At 39.7% G+C, this 25,502-nt stretch overlaps 1 protein-coding gene across 1 annotated transcript in view; it reads left to right on the plus strand.

Moving 5' to 3' along the window:
- Positions 1-23,328, plus strand: part of CNTN6 (contactin 6) — a 91,940-nt gene extending 68,612 nt beyond the window's left edge. Inside the window, exons 11-21 of the mRNA XM_009882851.1 lie at positions 6,124-6,299; positions 6,640-6,757; positions 7,635-7,793; positions 7,886-8,035; positions 11,678-11,748; positions 14,487-14,721; positions 15,269-15,384; positions 16,768-16,954; positions 20,463-20,575; positions 22,249-22,417; positions 23,096-23,328. Coding sequence (XP_009881153.1) covers positions 6,124-6,299; positions 6,640-6,757; positions 7,635-7,793; positions 7,886-8,035; positions 11,678-11,748; positions 14,487-14,721; positions 15,269-15,384; positions 16,768-16,954; positions 20,463-20,575; positions 22,249-22,417; positions 23,096-23,196 — 1,595 coding nt within the window. The 3' untranslated portion in view covers positions 23,197-23,328. The remainder of the gene's footprint in view (positions 1-6,123; positions 6,300-6,639; positions 6,758-7,634; positions 7,794-7,885; positions 8,036-11,677; positions 11,749-14,486; positions 14,722-15,268; positions 15,385-16,767; positions 16,955-20,462; positions 20,576-22,248; positions 22,418-23,095) is intronic.
- The last annotated feature ends 2,174 nt before the right edge of the window (positions 23,329-25,502 follow it).

The raw sequence follows: 25,502 nt of genomic DNA on the forward strand, positions 1-25,502 counted from the left end.
AGCTGCCGCGCGTGACTTTGGTAAAAAACTCCAAAACAAATCAGAGCCAAGCAAAAACCTTTATTTGGCCCTTCACAGGACTTTTCCTTCTGAATATCAAAGCGGCCATCTTCCACAGCCCTCCCACAAACTAATTGCTCCATTAATAATAAAACAAGGGACCCATTAGGGTATTTTCTACTGTTTCAGACTAGTGCGTTTTCCTGCATATTGATACTAAGACGCCCCATTTCACAAGACACCCTTTTCTCCAAAAGCATCTGACTGTTTTGCTTATGTTTTCTTACATTAGATTTTGGGTAAATTAAACCATTTCAACCATTAACTACAGATTAATGTAACTAAACAGATCTTTTTCTGAAGGGAGAATGTCCTGTTTTGAGGTGAAACAGGACCAATTTTGTTCAGTAACTTTGCTTCTTAGCTGGGCCTCTTCTAACCGCTGAAACCCGCAGCACATTGTGCAGACACTGTCGCGCTGAGAGCGCTGTGTACAGCTGCTGCCCAGGCGTGGGATGCGGAGAGGCTCCGGCTTCTCCTTATCGCTCTAACCCCCAGGGGCAGCTCACAGTTGAGTCGCCAACCCTGGAAGTTGTAGATGTAGTGCTGAGGGATATGGTTAAGTGGTAACCTGGCAGTGTTGGGTTGACCGTTGGACTTGATGATCTTAAAGATCTCTTCCAACCAAACTGATTCTGTGATTCTGTGATTTTCGGACCACCGTGGTGAGGCCAGAAGGTTTATTTGTAGATGTTGTGATGCTCTAGTTGGAGGTGTATAAACAACTTCCCTAACAGCCATCCTGTGATTATCAGTTTAAACATCCAGAAAAAAATGTTATGGGCTAGGAGACACACCAGAGCAAATGGTCACATCTGCCATAATTCTCCCCTCCAAAGCTGCCGCTTTGTCTGTGCTGGGGCTGAGCTTCTGGTGTAACCACACACTCTGGCTCTGGTCCCGATCCAGTGATGCTCTGTAGGGGGATGTCTTCCCTACAGTATTTTTCGCCCTTCTTTGAAACACAGTAAAATACATTGTGGAACACATTAGAACACATTACGTCCGAAGCAGTCCTTCGCCTCAAGTTTTTGCTGTGCTGGCAAATGTTCTCTCTCCATTAATAAAAAGACTTTGTACAAACTTATCGCTTAGGTGGACTAGTCCAGAGCTGTAGGACATGAAAAGAGATATTGTTTGTATAGGTACTCCTGTGAGCAGCATACAACATGACTGTGTTCTGATCTTTGATCACTGACAGAAAGAAATAAACAGGGAAACTGAGGCAAACTTAGGATGCTTTTTTCTCTTTGCTCCAACCTGATCTTTTCAATACAGATGTTTTCTTATAAAAGTATTAGTATTTGTTGATTTTAAATGAGGAGAACAAGTTAAAAAGTGGAACTTCTGAGATTATAGTGAGCATATTGATCAGTTTTGCAAAACACCTAACAATAATAATGTCTGTAGTTACAAGAAGAACACATTATTATTAAATGCAATTTGTAACTCTCTCTTTTTTCTTAGTATTCTTGTTTTCAGTGACTTGAGAACGGTTACTGCAGCCTGCAGGCATGACCTGCTGCCTAACCTACTGCATCTGGCAAAAGCCTTTTTCATACTCATATTATGAAAGAGCAATTAGCGTTGATGCAGTGCAACGTGTAATCTGAGACGATGTTACAGCACAGCTAGCAATGAATAAACCGAGAAGTTTAGGGTTTTGGCAGCTCTGACTTCATTAAGGTTATATACCATTTCACACATCACATACATACATCCTCATGGAGCAATTGGGGAAAATGACATTAAGATATGAAAAAAATATTTTGTTTGGCATTTATGAAGTTTATTAAAACACTGAGTAACAACATGGTATAAAAATGATCTTGTTTGCAGGGAGCATTTGTTTTTGTTTCCCCTCTGGAGAAGTTTTGGCTGTTCAATTATAGGCCTCATTGCTTCAGCATTATTTTCAACTGAAATGTCAGAACTTGGAAAAGCATATCTAATGTGCAAATTAAGTTTATTGCTGCTCATTGAGTTGTTTATTCTTTGTGTGAGAAGTCTTTATTACACCTCCAGCACTCACAACATCTTATCTATTTTCTCCTCCGGAATGGGATTTGCCATGTAATGCATGTCTGCAGTTGCTAAGCAAGATAGATAGATAATGTAGAACCAAGAGCTTTTAAGAAGCTTTTAAAAGTATTTGAGGTGGAAGTCTTAGAGACAACCCCATAAAAGAAGCAGAAAATATTGCACAAGTGAACTACTCTGTATCAGTGGTATCACTGGATACAAACAGCCTAGAACAAGAGATACAAGAGGATGATAATGCCATAATAAAATGGTTTTTTTTTGCTAACACTACTTAAAAAAAAACACCTCACACACAAGCCCGGTATAATTCCAAACGGGAGATTTTTCCGTATTTATTTGGTGGAGGCAAATAGGTTCATGTCAATAAGAAAGCAGACTTCTTATAAAACTAGCAGCATATAGCTATTGGGATTTGTTGTCTTATAAGAAGACACCTTTATGTTCTGATACTCCAAAATACCAGTCCATTACAGGGTTCCATAGAATGCATTTTTTTTTCAAAATATTTATATTTTCCCTAAGGAGGCATTCCACAGGGTTTAACAGATAAATGGTCTCTGGAATTTTCATTCCTTCTAATAACATTCCATAACAGGATTGCATATGTCTTATTTCTGATCTCTTTGACTGTGTGATCGAATAATGACACAAGAAATTACTTGACAGGCCCAATGAGGCAACCATAATATTATTGGAACCTTCTGATGAAGAAAAGTTTCAAAAAAGTCCCAACCACTTTCATTACAACTGACTGGAGCTAATGATCCCTTCCTGTATGATAGACGACTGGCTTTGACAGAGGCTTTAAGATTTTACAAAAAACAGGACATCGTTTTCTGTTTTATTCTATGGATTTTGGAATGTAACTATTGAATCTGATTACAAATTCCATGCAATCCTGTTTGTATCATTCTTGCTTAGTCTTACTTCAACCTTTCCATAGAAACAAATTGATTTTATCTATAGTGTTTTACTTATTTATAGAATGCTGTAATTGTTCACAGTGCATTGTAGAAGAGTCAAAATGCACTGATCCTGGTGACCAACCATCCAATGCAGAGAAGCAGGAGTTAGAAAATGAGGTGGGGTTAAGTCTTGTGGCAGTAGAGGTGACGTGGGTCTCATAAAGGGTAGATATTTTAAAGAGAAATTTGAAGGACAGGCAGTACTTGGCACATGGAAAATTCATCAGTGGCACAAAGTTTTATTAATGCTGAATGAACTAGATGCAGAAAAGGTGAGTTTCATCCCTGGTATAAGTGCCTTGATTTGGAGTTTCAATGAAATACCCAATTCAGAGGGTGTCTTCAGGCTGTCATCAAAGCAGTGCAAAACAGATACATCCAAGTCAGCTTTAAGCAAGATAAATAAAATACCAGCAGCAGTTTATACCTGGCAGCAAGGAGCTCATCTTAAACTTTGGGGTCTACCTGAGAGGGCTGGGAAGCTGAACCCTGTAACCACTGAGTTAACTCCTGTCCAGATACTGAGCGTACCGCTGGAAGGCTCAGGAAACATTCTGTTTCTCTTCTAATTGACATCGTAAACGAGCCTTGTTAGGGCCAAGCCTCTCCATTCCCAGGGCAGTTACACTCTGCAGGAGACAGGAGCTGCGAAGTTGATCCTTGCAGTGATTTCAGAGGAGCCAGTTCCCACCTCCTGGTTCGACCAGCTCCACCACACAGGTCAGACCCAAGGGCTACATGAGGTGACTTGACAGACCCCTCAACACCTTCTTGTAAATCAAGCATCATTTTGCATCATTTATGAGAGAATACATGTGGAGACATCTCTCCTGCACAGCTAAAGACAGAGCAGACAAATCCCAAGTAGTGTCTGGGAGAAATTGTATCATAAATATTCAGAGCAATGTAGAATTTCCACTTTGAGGTTGATCACAGTGTTCAGGGGAAGACTTTGTTTCTTCAATGCCGTCTTTCATTGGCTTTAAAAGCTCAGTGTAGAGAAGCACACAGTTTATAGGTTTGGGGAAGGAGAGAGTCTTACAGGATGACTTTGTAGGAAGAGATGAGGAGTTTGGAGGACCACATCAGACCAGAAGATCATGCCTCTCCACCTGCTAGTGGCAAAAAGAAGTTCCAGCTATCACGAAAGCAACTTTCCAATTTTTAACATATACCAAGGTATAATTTCTTTTTACTTCTTTGAACATATACAGCATTATTGCAAGTAATAGAATTTCTCTCCTCAAAGTGTTATTCATGTAGTTCTATTTCAGCTATGAGAACAAGAAGTAAAAGCAAGAAAAGCAAGAAAAGCAAGAAAAGAAAACTTTGTGGAGGTTCTCTGTAGTTCCCAGATGCTTTTCAAAATTATTCTATAAAAGTTACCTGTACTTCACAATGGAATTACTTCGTTTGAGATTTATGGAGCCAAGTTCTTTGCCAGCGTGTGCTGAAATCAGTGGAGTTGTGCCAACAAAGAATATGGCCCTTGAATCATCTGGAATTTATTGCATCTGACACACTGCTTCCAGGGAGAGGAAGAGATTTCTCTAACCTAATGATCGAGTGTCTTTAAGACAGTCATCCGAGGCCTTCACATTTTTGCAGTCCTTGACTTCAGACAAACTGATGGAGCTGCCACAATGATAGTTTTACATGGCTGTGAAGAGCAATCGGAGTACACAGAGAAATCTGAGAAAGTGTGTTCCAAGTCTGAGGTCTAACTCAAGATGAGAACCTCTGACCCTCTCATAATGGCACCAGAAGAAAAACACCTAATTTGTCTATAACAATAAACATCAGACGAGTTCTTTCTTTGTTTTTCTTGGAAAATGTTACTTGATGCCTGCAGCAGGTGTATCTCTGAAACTAGTGAGATCCAGTTTTATTTTAAAAGATTAGCAGAAAATGCAACATTCTACCTTGTTTCTATTGACCACTGCCATAACAGTCACTCCTCCAGCACAGCTCAGGTGCTGGCAAGAAGCCCTTCAAGTTTCAGCCCATATTGCCTGTCTCTACTTAGGTATTAACCAGTTACTGCAATGACGGTGATAGTCTGAATGACAAAGTGTTTGAAGGTGAGGGGTTGGATGCCCTATCACACATCCACCCTTTGGAACCAAGGCCTTGCTAAAACCAAAATCCTGAATTTTCAAGTCCATTTCTGAGACATAGGGTTAAACCAGAATGAACGCTGAACTAATACAGCTCGTGCAAATTTTCTTCCCCTCCTCTCACATTATTTTCAGAACGTATTAACATTGTTGAATAGATTCTGCTCTCATTTTATTCATGTGCCTCTAAATTCTCACCATTTCATAACACTTTCATGCACAAAAGCTTTATTCAAGGGAATTGCTTACAACAAAGTGGTTGTTATCTCTAATCTATCTGCCAGTCATATCAGCAAAAGTGAAGCCATATAAACCTATTTCATTCCCCTTCAGTGAGCTACTACTCCCCTTAATAAGAGCTACAAGTTTGCTCGTGTAAGGGGTTAAAAAAGATTACATAAATAGTTTTTCTGTCTGTGAAGATAGCTTCTTTGAAGCTGTAACATAAGCAGCACCGTGCGGTAAGCTATCACTAACATTAATATAGATTAAGGACCTCAATGTATAAAGTAAGCGGAGATGAACAGCAATTTTGCTTTGGCTGCAGTTTCCTGTAAGGAAAGATTTTCAAGTTTGAAGAACCGTGGGCATATTTTTAACTGTCTTAATAATGAAGCCTGCACTTTTCCGAGCTGAAATCATGTCTATTGACTATGGGGTTTAGAAAGTAACGTATGACTAATTTAGCATGTTGCCTCTGACATCGGCTGGCTCTCAGAAGCACACAGCGTGCTCGTTGTATTGATACTGCAAAAGTAATGGGCTGCACATGGGTAAGAGTGTTCTGAAACCATCAGTGTATTAGAGATAATTTTCTTTATTATGGAACATTTGGGCCAATTTTAAATAATTTTACAAATGGTACAAAACTCATTCAAGATCTGCTATTTTTATAAGCATTTTAATAAAAATAATTTCTTCTTTTTTTGTCTCCACAGAAAGGACTGTAATTACTATTCCACCTTCTAATATGGATGTAACGGTTGGAGAAAGCATAGTCCTTCCATGCCAGGTGTCTCATGACCCCTCCGTTGATGTGGTGTTCGCATGGTCATTCAATGGCAATAGAATTGATTTTAATAGAGGAATACATCATTTTGAAAGAATTGGAAGAGTAAGTTTCTTAAACTCCTTAGTGCTTAATGAAACTGTTTGCCACAGTCTTTAGACGACGCAAATATTTATCATAATTCTTCCATCGCTATTTATATGCATGGCAAATCACTGTTTCTTTGCAAAGGCTGCAGCCATTTATTTTTCTTTCTTAAATTTCATAAAGGGGCTTGAGTTATTTGTGAAGCCATAATAAAAATGTCCACATGAAAGAAACTGATGATAGCTATGAATATTTTAATTTAAAAGCTGAATTTTTTATTAATATTGAGCAATTTATAAAAATGTCCAGTATGGAAAGCATGTTGTGAGTGATTAGTTTACTTTCTTTGTATCTCCAGGAATCTGTTGGGGATTTGATGATAAGAAATATTCAGCTACATCATTCTGGGAAATATGTGTGCATGGTACAAACAACTTTGGACAGCCAATCTGCAACAGTAGATATAATTGTAAGAGGTATGTCTGTTAAATGTAGGCATGTATATCTTCTGGAAGAATTAGAAATTGTGAGCATCAGCTGTTGTTTAAATGATTCCTAGGATATCAATTCAACATTTCAATAGTGAAATGTTATATATCTTGTACCCTTGACCCCAGAGTTCAATTGAGATTCTGGCCAGCATGATTCTAATGTGCAGCTAACCCAGGGAGATCTGTGCAATTCTGCCACGGCCTCTTTGGAAGGTGAACTGTCCTGGCCAGGCAGGTCAATGTGGCAGGGCACGGGTAAGTCCTCTACTTTCCGCAGACTGCTGCCACTGGCTCCTTGCTGGACATCTCTGGGTCACTGTGCAGGCTGGAAAAGATCAAGAGACCTGGTTCCTTTCCACTAGTTGGAGATAATATGAAAAAATATTTTCTATGGTCAACTAGCTGATTTTTTTTCACTGCCAGCAGCAAGGGAAATGTTGTTGTGGGAGCAGAGCCTCTAAAACCTAGCAGAAAGCAGAAATCTGTATAGTGCACTATCTTGCACTCTTTGTAAACCTCAGTTTTGATCAAATTTGGTAGGAATTCTGAAAATGTTGGGTGGTGCAGTGAAAGACACATTGGGTAACTTTCTTTGTCAGACAAAAAAAAATAATCATTCCCTTGTTTGCAGTTTTCATATTAGAAACATGAAGACATTTCTTTTCCTGACTCAAACCCCCTCATTAATTAGAAAAAAATGCAATACAGGCATGAAGACATCATTTAAAGATTGTGCTGCTTTTATGAAACTGCAGCTTCATGAATAATTCCACTGACGTGAGAAAGTAAGAGTCGCCCAACCCACCCCAGCAATGAATCTTCTCTTTCTCATACCTTCATCTTAAAATGCTAATCATATTAGGCCCCCCAGGTCCACCAGAAGATGTTAAAGTTGAACATATTTCTAGCACTACTGCTGTGTTGTCCTGGAAGTCTGGAGTAGATAATAACAGTCCAGTCCAGATCTACAGTATTCAGATGAGGACTCCTTTCTCAGTTGGATGGCAGGCAGTTGCAACAGGTGAGCAATTTGGGAGTTGCCTTGGTTTTTTTTTCATATACCGTTAATTACAGCAAAAATAAATTGTCACGACATGTTTATTTTACCTTCAGTTCCTGAGGTCATTAATGGTAGGACTCACAAGGCAACAGTGGTTGACTTAAGCCCTTGGGTTGAGTATGAGTTTCGTGTGGTTGCCAGCAATGGCGTTGGAGTTGGGGAGCCAAGCAGACCATCAGCTGTACTGAAAACTAAAGCAGCAGGTAAGTCCCCGGTTTCTGTCCGTTTTTTCCCCACAGACACGTTGCCAGCTCCCGGGTGTGAGAATTTCACTGTAGCAGAGCCACTTATTCCTACAGGGTTACTTACATATCTGTCTGGCGTTTTAGTCTGTGGCTGCTATGGCTTCATGACAGCTGACCTGCACTACCCACGCAAGGGATGCTTGGACATGATTGAGGTACCACACGCTTTGTTCTCTGATTTGGAGATCACTTGGGCGAGCAATAAAGGCTGAAGCTGGCCCATTCTTCCTCCCTTTGATATGTCCCAAAATATACCTAATCCCCGTGCCTGAACACAAGCTTACATTCAAGCAATTGGGGAGCAACATTTGTTTTCTTCCAATTATAACCGCGTTTATACCCTGCTCAGGGACTTGCATGGAAAACGATAAAGGCAGTTCTCTGGCATAGCCTCGCACAAGCACATAACGCCTTTGCTGCAGAGGGTGTTTGATATCTGGGCATCAGTAGGAACAGGATATTGGCTTTAACTGGAGGAAATAAATTACGGCATCCAAAGCCCCGTGAAACTAATAGCTTTCACTGACTCCAGGGCGAGATCCTTACTATCTGTCTGTCTAACCTTTACACATTTATCTTCTGGGACCTGGAACCTCATAGGAAGAGGACTCATTCTTGGATGACCGACACTGTCAGTCCTTTGACCTGCTGAGTTTGGTACAATTTATTTGAAGCCCAAACCTTTGGTTTGTTTTATGTTTCTCCCAGCCCCCTGCTTATCAACTCTTCCACCTATAAACCCAGTATTTATAGGACGGAAAGCAGTAAAATGGAAGCAGCTTTTACAATCCACTTTCTCTTCTCCGTTTATCTCATTTTCCAAGCTCTGAAGTTTGGCAAGCTGCATTTCAAGACAGAGCTCAAAATACAGTATAGTAGTTTATGCATCAAAAAATATATATATCCTTAGAAAGAGGATCCATACCTACAATATTTGTCCCAAGGCAGAATTACTTCAAATTGTATTAAATCAGTTGATTTAAACTTAATAAGTTCTTTTGCCTATTGTTGAAGCAAAAACTTAATACTGAGTGCTGATGCCAGAAAAAACTATTTGTTCATTAGAACACCAATTTTGATAGATCTTTATCAGCTTTCCAGGTGCAAACGAGTCTTATCAGCAGTCAGGACTGCCTGAGTGGCCAGTGTGGTAGTACTGTAGATTGCAGACTTCTCCCAAGCAAAGGGAAGAGCCTGAGAGCCTCCATCCTGCAAAGATGCACTGATCCGGGCTTAGGTGTCTGGGGGATGCATGCGCAAGTGGTCCATGACCCCTTCCTCCAGCAGGAGAACCACAGGAATCTTTCACCTGTAAGGAGTAAGGGGCAGTGAGAAAAGGGAAGGCTAAAGAAAAGCTGGAGACAGGAAGAGGCCAGATTTTCTGAACTTCCCAACAGATGTTCTCCATTACATGATTGATCATGAAGTCAGAATTAGTCTTGAGAAGGTCTTTCTTGCTGGTGCTACCTTGGGTCTTTGTAAAGTGTGATATTCAAAACCACCTCTATAGTCAGTAAAAGCTTTCATCTTTCAAAGCTTTTTTTTTATTATTTTTTATTAGAGGGATTCACAAGGCTCGGGCTGGAAAGAGAAAGAAACAATAAGATTAATATTATTTATCATGTCGCTAGCACAAGGAACATTATTTCCTTACAGTGTAGCCCCATCTGAAGCTTGACAAAAGGAATAGGAATACTCAGTTCAGGTTTAGTTGCTTAACCTCTTCACTGCTGTAAATCATTCGGTCTCAAAACATTGCTGTACGGTGGGAGAAGTAACAGCTTCTCTTTTTTTTTTTTTTATCAGAATACGAAACTGAAAGCAGTATGACAGTGTGGACAGCAAAAGGCTGCCACGAAAGGGTGAATTTGAACTTCGCTGTTATAATAGCTATTTTGCCAGCTGAAATCTGAGCATTAGTAGATTTGTGGATGCAAATGAGCCGCTGTTCATTTCATTAAAATGGAGCTCAGAATTAATTGAGCCTCTGTTGGTGCACTCAGCTGTAAATTTTCATCTGTTTCTCAACTATGACCCAGTTGAGACTCTGCTGAGCAGTAGTACAAATTTTTTCCCCATGCAAATGTAGTAAGTACTGAACGCATTTAACACATGAACTAATTGAGCATCAACTGGTTCATGAAACAGTGAAACACTGGGCTTGAAAGTCTGTTTTGTCATTTTTTCCTTTAATGCTGTTCTTTTGAGTCTTAGATTATTTGCCTCTGATGTGCACAAAGACATTGATTGTGAGTGACAAAATTGAATACCTATGCTAAACTCTCCAAAAGAGAGTCCGTTTGCACTTGCACTCCCTTTTATGACTGCACAATGAAATTATTGTGAAATTTCTACATTTCTAGAGAGGATGAAATCAGGTAAAGATTTATATGTGGAGTTGAATCTAGAAGTGAAAGGGGGTTCACATAAATTTATGTGAACTTAAATGGCTATTGCCCTTATTGCCTCTACTGCAGCTGGGCTAACGCTGGGTGGAAGACATGGGGAAGGGCAGAAGGACATTGCAAAACTTGCCAAAATCTCTGAAAAATCTTCTGAGATATAACTGTCCCACCTATTCCTGACCCTGTCTTCAGCCCTCTCAACACATCCAATTCCCAGACAGTGAGAGCTGAACGAAGGGAACAACAAAACAATCTTGAAATGTATAAAAATATTACCAACGTTTTGGAGATGGCAAACAGTACAAATGCCCTCTTGTAAGGGGTTTCTGTCTCAGTAAGTTCTAGGGTTGTCCACTTTTTTATACTTCTCTAGCAGCTGAAAAGGAACATGATATCATCCTTGCAAATAGATCTATAGCAAACTATATAATAAGAACAAGGCTGATCTGTCTAAATTCCATCCATTACATCAGGAACCAGTTTCCAAAACTGTCAATACTTAAAGGCTAATGGGGTGGGCACGTTTATGGAAATACAGAGCAAGAGGCAAGAAATGTTGATATTTTCTTTGCCTCTCCACCAAGAGCCGTTTGAGGGATGAGAAGCCCCTTCAGCCTGGAACATCAAGCATGTTGCTTGACCTCGACCCTGTACCTATGGTGCTATGGTCCCCTGGAGCAACGCTGGGGAAATCAAGCTCTAATCAACAAACTTCTGGACACTTACAGTCTTGGGAGAAGGAGAAAAGGAAATCATGAGTTTTGAATTTCCTAAGAAAAGCCTACAGGCAATTAAAAAAATTAATATATTGCTCCAACAACATGTTTACTGAACAAATGCATAATTAGTAAATCAGTAGTGTTGCAGCTACAGTCTGAATGGAACATCATTTTGCCAATTAGTTGATGAGGCATAATAATGTCAGATACTTGATGCTACTAGCTTCTTTAATTAATTTTTTGAACCAGGGTACTCGTATCGAATACATCTGTGGCTTCAGCCTTAGAAACTTGAAAATGTGTAAACATAATTTCAGTTCATTTAAAATGTACTGTTGTATAATATAGTCCCTGTTCTACGTGTTGGAAGGCAGAATAGCTGCATGTGAGCTCGGAAAAGATCTGATCCTGCAGTTGACAAGACCCCCGGCAGTAGCGGTGGGCAGTTGCAAGCACCAATGTCTTTTCTTCTTCAGCTCCTGTCGTGGCGCCAACGAATGTCAGCGGAGGAGGAGGGAGCCGCTCTGAGCTGGTCATCACATGGGAGGTAATTGCTAGCTCAATTAACCTAAGCTGTCTAATGGGGAAGTCCACGGGTGAAATCACAGCCCTGCTGAAATCCAAAAGGCTTTTGGTCATTGGCTTTGGCCGAGCCTGGATTTCACCCTGCGTCTGCAAAGGAAGCAGCCTGTAAGATATACAGCAAGTGTTCTGTGTTATAGCGTGCAGTTTATAAAAGTAAACAGTTTAAGAGGCATGTTATAAAGATGTTTAGAAGTCTGTATAACCCTCTTATCTCCATTGTACAGGAGGTGCTTAACACACTAATCTGCTTGGCCATTTTCTGCATTAACATTTTTCATACTTTTGTTTACATGTTTTTCATTCTGGAACACTGTGCTGACAAGACATATCCTATTATGCGTTAAAGGAGATGAGCCCTTTAATTCTCCAGCACTCCAGTGAGAGGAGAGAATATACATTTCCAGAACAGTTAATACCATACTACAGGTTGCAAAGGGTGAGCGCGGGTCATTTCAGAAAGAGGAAAGGAAGCGTTGTGGGAAGGAGCCCTCCTTCTCCGGCCGCCCAGCAGCCGTCCCATGGGCATCACGATGATGGCATCTTGCGAAGCTCATGCAGTCATGGGGCAGGTGCTTGGCTGGGGCTCCGACCCCTGTGGAAGACTCCCCAAAACACAGCTCTGCATTTTTCATTGCCGCTGAAAAACACATGTGATGTTAATGAGCCTCACCTAATTAAATGTCTCCCTTGGCTTGACTGAAGTAGGAGCTACCTGCTGCCACCAGCACCACCCAGCCTGGAGGGCCCAGGCCAGGCAGCCTTGCCTTGTATCTTACTATCAGTTGCCTCAGGGGCTGCACAAGATGACCTCTGTTTAGTTTCTGATTTGGGATGGGGCCTCAAAAAACACGGTGATCCCTTCATAAGTCATGGAAAACATTTATTCATGGGGGAAAAAAAAAAAAGACTTCTCGTTCAGTTAAGCAAGGGAAGCAGTCTACTCCCTCCCTTGACTTCATCCTTTTTCCAAAGAAATAATCAAGCTCACGAATACAGTTTGAAGCAAAGGAAAAGGAATTAAACGAAATTAAAAGGGATGTTATCCATCAGCTGAGTGAGTTACCCGTGTTCTCCTGTATGCCGAAAAAACGTGCCATTTAGCCAGCCTTTTGGGGAGGGAAGGGAAGTGATAGGAAAAAAATGAGGTCAAAAGAAAAAAAGCCCCACTAGATAAATAATATTGCCAATGGTTTCCCCTCTCGATGCTCCAAATAGAATAAAACTTCACTTTTACCAAACTAAGTTTTCCTCCATATGGATCTTTCACCATTTTGTTTCATTTTCTCCTCTACTGATCTACTTTTTGGGAGCAGAAGAACATGAAAATTGAAAACAACCTGAGAGATCTCAAATTATCCCGTTGGACTCCATAGTGTGTCCTGAAAAACAGTCAGAAGAAATACTAATTATGCCAAGCTAACAACACTGATCACGACTCTCGCTTTCTGTGATGAACTCACTAAACATCTTGATTAAATCTGAGGTCATGGAAGCCTCAAAAACAAATTAAATGCTCTAGAAAGAAGCTTGAACTCTTGCAAATCCCCAGTGCACCATCATCCCTCACATTTAACTCTCTCAGGACTGGCTAAGAAGGAGAAGGGGGCATATTGGGGAATTAATGTTTGTAAAACACCTAAGGAGAGACACCTTTGTTATATATGCCAGGACTGGGTTATTATTAGAATTAGCAGGAATTTATTAAGAAAAGAATAAAGCTGCCCTGAAATCTTCTGATGTGCTTCCTGTTTGTTTGTTGTTTTTTTTTTTTTCTCCCATCTTCTCACACCGTTAGTGCTCCCAGGAGTTTCCCTGCAGGAGAAGAGTTTGGAGCCAGGGACGATCACAGGAGCTGCAGTTCCGCCACTGTGTTTTTCTCTCCCTTTTTGCACCATTTTTCATGGCGGCTTTACTCTGCACCTTACTTCCATGCAAGCAGCTAGAACAAATAAAGTTTTGCTGAGAAACGCTTCCTTCCTCCATGTACTACTGATCTTTTCTTGTTTCACAAATGTTCCCTTGCTTTCAGAAGCCAATATAGAAGTATTTTTATCCCAAGAAAACAAAAAAGTTCATGCTGGATACAGTGTTGATATAATTGCCTGTTCAGTATGAGTCATTAATACATATCTTGACATGAGATTTTATTAATAGAAACATTAATTTTGCCATGTTGACTTGCAATAACATTTCTGCTCTAAACAAACTTAAATAAGAATATGTTCATGCACTTGAGACTTTCACTTCTGGTAAAAAAATATGTAAGTGCTGTACTCATATGCAGGCAATTATACAGCTGACGCACACTTCTGTGTATACATTTGCTCCTTTCCCCACCTTTTTTTTTTTCCTTTAAAAATAATTTCTTTAAAATTAGCATTCCTATACCCCTTGGGGAGAAAAAAATCTGCTACAACCTGTGCTGAGTGAAACACTTTTAATTTTGAAAACTTTGTGCCTGAAAGGGAATAACTTTAACGGAGCTGATCAGATCTTTTGTTTCTAAATTGATTGCCTCAATAGATATATTATTTTGATTTTTATTTCAATATTACATTGACTGATGGAGCAAACATTATTATCTTCTCTAAGGCACAGTCAACTAAATCAATATCGCTAAAATATACTCAGAGAATGAAGATTCAATTAAAACAGTGTATACTTGCAAATGCTTATTGACTGACTGCCTTGTCACTACAGCCAGTTCCAGAAGAGCTACAAAACGGGGAAGGTTTTGGCTACATCGTTATGTTTCGTCCTCTTGGCTCAACGACCTGGACAAAAGCAGTGGTGGCTTCAGTGGAAGCAAGCAAATATGTTTATAGGAACGAAAGCATTACACCTCTCTCTCCTTTCGAAGTGAAAGTTGGTGTCTACAACAACGAAGGAGAAGGCACCCTGAGCTCCATATCCATTGTCTACTCAGGAGAAGACGGTAATATGTGTTACTGCTATTAGTAATGGTTGCGTAGCATCAACAGGTCCCAGATATGATCAGACAGATCTCCATAGGGATATTAAGGAGCCTGCTCAAAGCAGTTCATTGAAGATTGACAAGAGACACGAGACAGAAGATGGGAAATTGAAGCTAAAAAGAGCGGGGGGCAGATTTTCAGAATTGCTTTAAGTAGACAGCATGTTCATTCATCCCCAAAGAGCTCCCACTTAGTGGGCTGGGAAAATTGGGAGGCACCTAAAACAGTTTAGTTCTCAGAGGGCCCAGCTTTTCAGACCACTCAGTGCAGCTGATCTCTGAAAATCTGTCCCATCTTATGGGTAATGACCACTTTTGAAAAATTACCCTTTCCTGATGCTCCAGAATAAACAGCAAAGCTAGGGATTCACACCAGGTTGCCCAAGCCTCTGCCTGCTGCTTCTCCCTGGAATCTCTTCTTCTTTTCTCGAATCTCCCTCAGTTTCTGACCTCCCACACTTTTGGTAACGCAAATGTTCCACCAGCTGTGTTTTCTCCCATCACCCAGAGCCGCAGATAGCACCAGTGGGGGCTTCGGCACTGAGCGTTTCGGCGGCGGAGGTGGAGGTCTCCTGGCAGCCCATCGCATGGAACAGGCACACGGGCAGGGTGCTCGGCTACGAGGTGAGGCCGCTGGTGCTGGTGTCTGACACCTTACAGATGTCCCTTTTCTGGCCACATTTGTGTTCTGGTTTCTCCCCGCCTTGCTTCCCAGTCAACAGACAGTGGAGCTCTTCACCCAACTCTCATTAGCAACATTTCACCTGAGATAATCGTAGGCATTTAAAGACCAAACTGCAGCTCTGTCCCAGATGTAAATTAATGTGATGTAAATTAAAACCTCAAGATTAATCATTTGTGATGGCTACTAAAAAGGACTCGCTTGACTCCACAAAACAGAGCTGATCCTCCTCTTACACAGCTGTCTGAACACCATGGGGTACTTGATGGTTTGGGAGCATGCACATGACCCACTGTGTTGCTTACAGAAGAAACCAGGAGAAATGTGCTTCATCACTATCCAAAGCCTGTGCCGTGGCATATTTGAAAGGCTTTCAGCTTCTCACTCCCGTTCCTTCCTCGTGAGCACCTGCTCATTTACTAAGATCTGACAGGTTTTTTGCCCTGTGCCCCGGGGGTGTGATGCTGGTGGCACGGCACCAAGTCCAGGGCCAGATCCAGAGCCAGATATTTCAGATATGTCTGAGCAGGGGGAGCTGCGAGGACACACGGATGCTGCCAGACCCCGATGGCACTCCACCAGCTGTGCTGCTGCTGGCTTCGCTTTGGGCTCCAGCACCCGGGGGGAGAAGAAACCCTGTGTCAACTCATCTGACGTCCACGGGACCAGAGGTTCCTCCCAGGGGAGGGCAGGTTTTTGTATTAATAGCTGAGATACTTTGAAATAACCTCAGATATGATTCCTGGGTATTTTACTTGCACAATGAAAGAATTTATTTTTTTTTTAGATACGATAAGCCAAGGGTAAACCAAGTCAGAAATACTTTAAATTCTGTCCTATCATTATAACTATAAATGAAGGTAATAGGAGTCATGTCTGTACACAAACCTTCATAAACCAATTACTCACTGAAAAAAACCCTCAGGTCTAAATAGCTGTCACTAAATCAAAACTAGAGGCAGGGTACAAAATAATTAAAAATCCTCTTAGATGACCAAGATAAATGTTTCTTTATATCTTTTAAACTTTTCTTCAGTTGTGTTCAAATCATAAAACCAAACAAGCTTTTAAAATTTCTCACCTTATGGAAGTTTTCCTTTTGGACATCTATAAAGCTAAGGATTTCATTTACTTAATTGGTATTCAGTCTCTGAAAATTTATTTCTTCTCTATAAATATTCATGCTTGTTTTTATTTCCTGCTAGTTTTGAATATAAAAAATCCTGTATTCCTTGAAATCTTCATTGCCAGCATGTCTGCTTCCCAGCCAAATCTGTAATTGATGGGAAACAATGTATTGCCTGTTCTTTGTTCTCTCTTTTCAGGTTTTATATTGGACTGACGATCCCAAGGAAAGCACAGCTGGTAAAGTCAGAGTCAATGGGAATGTAACAGCCAAAAATATCACAGGACTAAAAGCTAACACAGTGTATTTTGCAACAGTTCGAGCTTACAACACTGCAGGGACGGGGCCCTCTAGCACCCCGGTAAATGTCACCACTAAAAAATCACGTGAGTATTCAATTTCGTACAACAAATGTTGCAAACTCCCAAGTGTGATAGTGACATTTCAGCTTACGGTGACCCATCTCTGCTAAATGTTGCAATAGCAAAGAAAACTGGATGCCAAATTTCTTCGGAAAATTAAGCAACGAAATCTGTGACTAAGAAACTTCCCCGACTCTTCCCTGACAATGTTTTTGCGGTCACCACCAAGCTCACTCAAACTCTAGCATTTAAGACTTTAATATAATATTTAGCTTGGGATTCCAAGCTAAAATTGGGAAGCCAAAATTCTCATCAGCTTAAATCAGTCCTGGGAAGGTTATTTCATTTACCCTATTCTATTTATATGCCAAAGGAATTCTGTACACCCGCGAAATTAGATAGCACTGGTGTTCGTGTTCCTACAGTGTAGCGATGGTTAGGAAGGATTTCCTTTTGCATCGCAAGAACACACCACTTGCTTTCAGGAAATTTCAAAAGGGATGCAGAGTCAATAAAGGAAAGATGTTCCACAGGTCAAACAACAGATTTGGGTGTGGGAATATGTTGGGGTTTTTTTTTAAAGAAAACTGTTGAATGCTCCAAACACAGTGCTTCAGTGAGACCTCTAAACTGTGCACTACAGGGGGTAGCATATGTGATACATTCATATAAATAATATTTAGGCTTTTTTTTAATTATTATTTTCTGAAATTATAGAAGCAAAACCATGTCCTATTCTCTTTGTGAGAAGCAGCTTCATGAAACCAATGCTTTCATGGACCCATACTCCAAGGTAACGAGGAAACACTGAGCACCATCCTGCAGGATTGAACCCATGAAGTAAATGTTCACTAAGAGCAAAATAGTCATAAAGAGGAAACCTTGGTAATCTGCTATGTACTAGAGTCCCCTAAATTAGTTACTGTTTAAGCGTTCCTTTTTTTATATACTTTCCTTGGACTATGTTTTCCCAGTAAACTATTGATCAGCCCTTTTGCAAAAAAAGTGAAATATTTCTCCTGTCGTTCACCGATTGTCCTTTTGTCTATGTGCCGTTCCAGGCTATTACGCAAAATACAAGACAGGAACCAACTTGTAAAATGGGTTCATGATAAGAGTTACTGTTTAATGTAAATAGCATAAACCAAAATAAAGCCAGAGAAGGTATTTCTTAAGGACTCAAACAGAAGTCTTTTCACAGGCAATGTCTTAATGGAAGATAGACTCAGCTTTGGAAATCATTTTCTATATTCGTATATGTATGAAAGACAAATTAAAGACATGGCAGTCAAGTGACAAGACATATAAGGAATAAATTTGCTTTTGTTTTACATTGACTTCATCTTCTGTCAAATTCAGGATTGTACTAATGGTTCATTTAAAAATTAAAGTCAAAATAAACTTTTTAATATTTAAAAACATATATTAAAATTTTAAGCTCAGCTCTCTGAAAAGATGCAAGCACTTTCAATATGAGTAGAGATAATATGTCAAGAGAATATAAACAATGTACATCTACAGCAGCAGCTTTAGCTTCAAGTTAATAGCACTGTCTTCCTACTCATTGCTCAGAATTCCGACAATATTCTGCGCATGCCATTATTGTAGAGACAAAGCAAAACTAAAATACTCCTTCTGCCAAATAGGTGCAATTCTGATTGAAACACACTTACCTCAGATCAATTTAAGGTCTAAGTTGATACCCTGGTCTAAGTTTAAACTACTTTCGAAAGTGGAAATGATGTCTTCCTTCCATGAACATCCTGCTCCATTAGGAGCTGTTGTGAGGCTCTTACTATTCTGTTTCTTTACTTTCTTTAGATTGCTTTACTTTTTCTTTTTCTTTACAAAGACATACATCAACAGATATACATATAAGAAATATTTTCCAAAGATAAAACCTCAACTCAGTTTAGCAACAAAGCCAAGTGTTACCTAAACCATGTGAGTAACATCATTAATTTAGTAAACTTAAGCATATGCTTGGGACTTCTGTTATTCTTGACAATGTTGATTATGAGAAGTTAGTTGTGGAAATGATCTGTCAATCTTAGAGCTGAATAACTGTTTGCAGTGTTTTTGCTTGCGGGTATTACTGTGGATTTGGCGAAGTGCTACGTTACCACCTATTTTGGTCCCTGGCTGTAGAGCAAAACCAGATAATTTTGTTTTGAAAATCATCCTGTGGCAGTTTTTCAGCCCTAAGACTATGAATTAAGGTGGGTTTAAGTGTTATGCTAAAAACCCTTGAATAAGGCAGTATTCACCCATTTTTGAGAGCTTCCAAGACTTTTCAGAGTACACAGTCAAATAAGCATTTGACATCCTTTGCCTCTTGTGAGCTTTTCGTTACCAAATTCCTTATATAAAATATTTGCTGAAAGCAACAAAGAGGTTTCAAACAACATTTAAATAAATTTGCGGGTTTATTGTATGTGAATGTATATAAATGCCTTCAAAAAGAAAACGAATCTTTTTCCAGCACTGACGGTATGGCTCATGGAAAGACATCTGCTTATATTCACCTGGGTGGTCCACCAACACCTCTTTTCCCTACTGGTGGGATGGATTAAATTTCTCCACAATCACGAAGCAGATAGATATGAAACAACAGGCACCATCACTTTATTCTATCTCCATGGGAAATGAAATTTTGGAATATTACCAAATCAATAGTGCCTTCCAAGTTGCATACGTTAGTCATCAGTATATAGGAACTGTAGGGAGAAAAGAAGGATCCCAGAAGTTAAGAATTTTAAAGTCAGGTCTGGGACACTCACAACCTGTTGCTCCAAATCTCTCCTTCTTTTTCTTAATTCTGTTCAAGACCTCATTTCTTCTAACACCCCCAGCGCCATCCTCACAGGCAGGGTGCGGGAGGACGCACCATGGAGAAGGAGATAATGTATCGTTCTAAATCTGAGATACAGTTCAAAGGCACAGTTTCAACTTCACATGTTCACACAGGATTCGATTTCAGTCACTTGTAGGCAAATTTTCAAAGTCCTGGCACTTAGGCATGAAAAGCCTTTGAAAAGCTACCCTTAGCCTATTGTGCTGAGAATTTATAAAATCCTACAATGTTTCATGATGGATCACATGGAGACTTTAATGTGTAGCTCTTTGTAACCTGTCCTCATCGCTGATGAAAATCTTGTCTTTTGTATTCTGCTCTTAGTTTTAGCTTTTTCTGAAATCCGTATGGCAAAACATTCTCTAGTACATTAAAATACAGATAGGAACAACATAGTACTTAAACAAAATCTATCAAATATAACTTGAACTGTCAGACACTGTCAGGCTTTTCCTAATTTCAAAAATGAACTCTCACAGTAAGTGGTTTTGTGCTATGAATAGATCTTTATTGTGACTAATACGAGAACAACGATGGACTGGAAAATATTTTTTACTCTCTTAGATTTGAATCATCCATGCATTTGCTACTCCCATGTCAGCAGCTCATTCAATTACACTATGCAAATTAATATACACTTGTATCTTGTGATTATCATCATCTTTTTTTTTTTTAAAGCACCAAGTCAACCCCCGGCAAACATTGCCTGGAAGCTGACAAATTCCAAAATCTGCTTGAACTGGGAACACGTGAAAACAATGGAGAATGAATCAGAGGTGCTAGGCTACAAAGTAAGTCATTTCTTTATCTCATTACTCAGACATGTTGTTTACAATAGAGGCACAAACAGTGTTGCTGGAAAACAGTGACTTTTCTGCAGATATTGGGATGATTGGCTGGAGCTTATACTAAAGGAAGAAGGGCTGTGTTGGTTCAGAGTAGGACCTCTTTATCCCAACACTGGGGTTTTCTGTCCCCAATGCTGGATCTTGTCCTATTTCCATTGTAATCATATAAGATTCTTGCATTCACATCTTCTTAGGAAAGGAGTTTCACATGTATATAAGAAGGGGAAACAGTCTCTCAAGCATTAAAGACAGGCATAAACCACATTTAAAAGTTCTGACTCTCTGCAATTCATAAATGTACCTTTGAAAAAAGGTAGGAAGATGCGTAAAGATCAATGTGAGTGAAGTAAAAAGCACTTCCATAAATCTATTTTTTAAGGAAAGGAAAATGTAGTTTAAAGTTTCTTTGCAGTGGCTCCGACCCCAAAGGACTTATGGAAAGACTTTTTTACTCCTGAAGGACTGTAGAAATGGAGGTGGAGAGCGCTTACATGAGGGAACATTCTCAGCATCAAGATCCTCGTGTTTGTAGACATTTTAATGTCTACACAGAGTTACTTAAGCCTAGGGAGGAAAAGGACACAAAAAAATCCCACCTTGCAGTCTTTCTTGAGAACATATTCTTTTACACCCTAGTGAGTGTGTTTGAGTCGCTCCACACACTGGGGAAAAAGTCAAAACTAGACTATTAAGCATTTTTCCTTTGTGTCTAACCACCTGCTTCTAGGCTACACTCGCTTATTAGCTTTGGATGTGGAAAGAGTGCTTTAACTACTTGCTGCGGTATTTATCGTATGATCCCCGCTTCTCCTTCTGCTTTGCTCTTCAGTTGCTCTTTTTAGCATAAATATGTCAAAAGATTGTCAAGAGAAAGGAGTCAAACACTGTCATTGATGTGCTAGAAAGGGAGAAAGGCTTCTTGGAGGAAAAAAGCTGTTCATAGTCTGCAGGATCCCTGTCGAGCCGCCCCAACCCGCTCTGCACCTTGGCCCAATGGGTCATTAGCAAAAAGACCTAAGTGGCTGCAGGTACCGGATCCGTCATGTTTAGTTGTAGAAATGTGGTTCCTAAGGAAAACTCAGATGCAACTATCCAAATTTCTGTCCCTTCTTGAAGTCTTTAAAAACATACCGCTTTGCAACGTCCCAAGTTTTCATTAGCAGGTGGTAATTTTAGACAGAAGTCAATGTGAATATTTCTATTTGAATATAAAAGCTCACCACGACCAGGCAAAATTTAAAAAACTCCACACTAAAACCTCAGTTCCTGAAGCATCAGATAAGTTCCAGATATAAAAGGTGTTACAGATTGAAGTCTTCTTTCAAGGTGCATCTATCTTCCATATTTACAGAAGCGCGTAAGTGTATTGGATAAGGATTTCATAACCCTACTTTCAAAGTGAGCCCCAGTTCCAGCAGGCAAAGGCTCTCCTGAAAGCTGGAGTAAATTCCCACTGAGGTCGCCATCACAAAATTCTGCAGAATATATTTCTATGTTTTGAATTAATACTCTGCAGGATGCTGATAGTGCTCTGAAAAGTTTGGGACATGACAAAAAAAATCCATTAAAACTTAAAACAAATTAAATAACTTGTTTTCTAATCCCTTTTTACTTAGATTTTGTACAGACAAAACAGACAGAGCAAAACACATATTCTGGAGACAAACAACACTTCAGCTGAACTCCTGGTACCATTTGAAGAAGATTATCTCATAGAAATAAGAACGGTCAGTGACGGTGGGGATGGCAGCAGCAGTGAGGAAATTAGGATTCCAAAAATATCAAGTACGTGAGATTTTTTTTTTTCCTCTGAATGTTATTGAGTAATAAGAAATCTCTGTGCCTGTATGAAGCACAAGAGATTAACAGACTTTCCATTACCGTCGGTGTCCTCTCCCCCATTGCTTTGTAATGCCGCGTACATGTAGATTAGACCCTGGTACTCTCATATTAATTAGAGGAGAAAGTATTTTGCGCAAGACCTAGATATGACCTTAATTTTAGTGTAGGCCTCCATCTGCCCTGGCCTGTAATGCTCAGGGAAGACACTTTCTTGCTAAAGTCAAAGCCGCAGCTCTCACATCTAATGCAGCTCTTATTCTGCTCTGGAGCTGCTGCTGCTGAGATGGAGAACCTCAGCCCTGCTCCATGGCTGGGTGGGCTGGGGTCCAGCCTCGGCTCTCATAGGTACCTTATTATTCATGCAAAATGGAGCACAGTTTTGCAACAAACTACCCAAAAAGCAGATATTCACAGGGAGGATGGGAAGCTGATTCAAAACCATACTCCATGGAATTGCTGCTACCACTTAAAAAGAAACCCACACAGAAACAACATTTGAGGATAATGTTTCATTTTGAAAATAGAACAGGGATTATCATTATGCTAGAATGCATAGATCAACTTTTTTTTGACCCACGTTTACTTTTTTCCGAAAATTTTTATGTGTTTATATTTTTACAGGTTTAAGCTCCGGAGCAATAAAATCGTCCCAAAGGGTAAACCATATATTGGCATCTGGGATCCTGCTATTGACTTCTGTTCTTATATACCCTTTTCCTTGATGATTAAAGCAATGCTCAGCCACAGACTTTTAAAAATAAACCATCTGTAGATTTTATCTCAGCACTTCACAGTGACCAACATTCCTGATAAAGAAAAACAGTGGGGATGGGGGAGGGAGGCAGAAGTGGTCTATTATTAAGAGAACATTAAGTATCAATGTTACATTAATTTTTAAAAATAAGCTTTGAAATTAATGGATAAATGTATATGCATTAATTAAATGGAGTGGTGCCAAACATAACTTGAGATTGTAAGGAGAGTGGTCTCAAATTTTTTATAAGCAGTAAGTATTGAAACTCCAGTGTAATGGTACGTCAAACATGAAAGACCTTTTCCAAGTCGTTTGAACTGAGAGAAGAAGAGACTTGCAATCGCTTGTGATGTGGATATTATTTATCTCACTTTCTTCAATGTAACCTGTAAAAAAATACCCACTTTCAATTAAATAAAAGCTATTTGTTTACTTTTTGCACTTGTTTGTATTACAAGGGGTGTCATACAACACGTTATATGAAGTGTACTGTACTATTTTCTTCAGAAAAGGGAAACTTAAATAAAAGGAATCATATGTACCAACCCAAAGGCCATTGAATTAGAAAGACTTTCAATGGCATCAGCAAGCCTTGAACCACATCTGAATGAGACAATACCTTTTATAATATGAGATACTTTACATATTCTCAAATACATCTTAAAGGACTTTTTCATGCAAAGAATATTCTGATCAACAAAACTAGCAGAGATGCTGAATACCTTTTTTTGAAGGGAGATTGAGATATATCTGTCTTCAAGCAGGTTCAGTTGCTCTCTCACCTGATATCATTATTCTTTGCTGTAGCTTGAAAGTGACGATTCATCTTTGGGCTGGGTATGAAGGTAAATGAGAAGAACATTGATTTTCATCATCTTGAAATATAAATAAAAGAATCTAATTAGCCCTTCAATCTATTGAGTTATTAGAATGACAAATTAAACACCAGAGTGAGAACTGCTTTCAACTCAGTAGATACAGCTCAAAATGTGAAGTCACACTCATGTCAACCTTAACAACATCTGATAAAAGGTGTTTGTTTTGTCTCATATCATTACTGGGGGACCTTGTCTTCCTTCCCCCTTCGCTCTGCAGGATATTTTCTTTTCACCGCTGTGAAATGCATGTTGTGTCAACTTAGTAACCATTTATAACTACAAGTGAATAAAATATCCCCCAATATTTTTTAAAAGAAAAAGTTTCAAATGGGGATGGTGATATACACACAAATAAGCAAAAGGATAGAGGTTCATCTGTGCATGATAATCCTTCAAACAGCATATTAAGCATGTTTCTTATCCATGGGTATAGGAGGCTAAATTGGCAGCAAGAGAGTCTAAAATGTGACTAGATATAGGAAGCTACCAAAAGTTTGATACCTGAGTTTACTCACAGAGCTCATGTGTTGGACTTCCAGGGAGAACTCCACACACCTCGACATAAAATAAAATCATAAATGATAAAAACATTGCCAAGGCACGCACGTACGGAACAATGTCCAATTTTGATCTAAGGACTCCAGAGGATGAACAGGATATTAAGTCCCGAGGACAAGGCGCCTCACTTGGGGTTGCGTTCACCGTTAAACATCTGCATGTTGTGTTGACGCTATCAAAGCCGAAAAAGTGTGTGCTTCATGTGCTCATGGCTGTGCAGCAGCAGTCGCGCTAACGAAGTGCCTGTGGAAACCTGGGCTTTTTTCTTGACTGTGAATAAGCAAATATCACCTACACCTGGTGCTGTTTAATAATCCCCATATTGAACTCAACAAAATGTTTCACAGAGTTGACCACTGTTTGGTGGAGCACTGAACAGAGCTTTTTGCATCATCCCTTCCCAGCAGGTCTCCAGCGGGAACTGCCCTCTGCCACGGCATCTCGCTCGCAAACCTTCTTCTGTCTGTTAAGCAATGGGTACTTTATTTTTTCTTCCAGTTAAATTGAATCTAAAATTCTCATATTTTCTAACATAAATGCAATCCTTCTGCTATGTTTAAACAAAACAGCTCTTTTTATGCAAGCGAAGAGAGATTTTCTGCAGAGCAGTTATATACAACTGAATAGAAGGCCTGATAGATGCTTAATTACAGGGAGGCTCTAGAAATATAATGCCACTTTTAGAAGCCTGTCCTCTGGGATTTCTACAAAGATGCTAATCACAGGAGTTATTAGGAAGAGGTTTAACATAGCTTTCAAAAGAAGAGAACAGTTTAGAAAGAAGTGGATATGGTATTAAAAATCTTGATAATACCCTAATGAAGTAAACCCATTTTTC

This window comes from Charadrius vociferus, unplaced genomic scaffold (assembly GCF_000708025.1).
Source record: "Charadrius vociferus isolate BGI_N301 unplaced genomic scaffold, ASM70802v2 scaffold433, whole genome shotgun sequence".
In the NCBI taxonomy this organism is placed as follows: Eukaryota; Metazoa; Chordata; class Aves; order Charadriiformes; family Charadriidae; genus Charadrius; species Charadrius vociferus.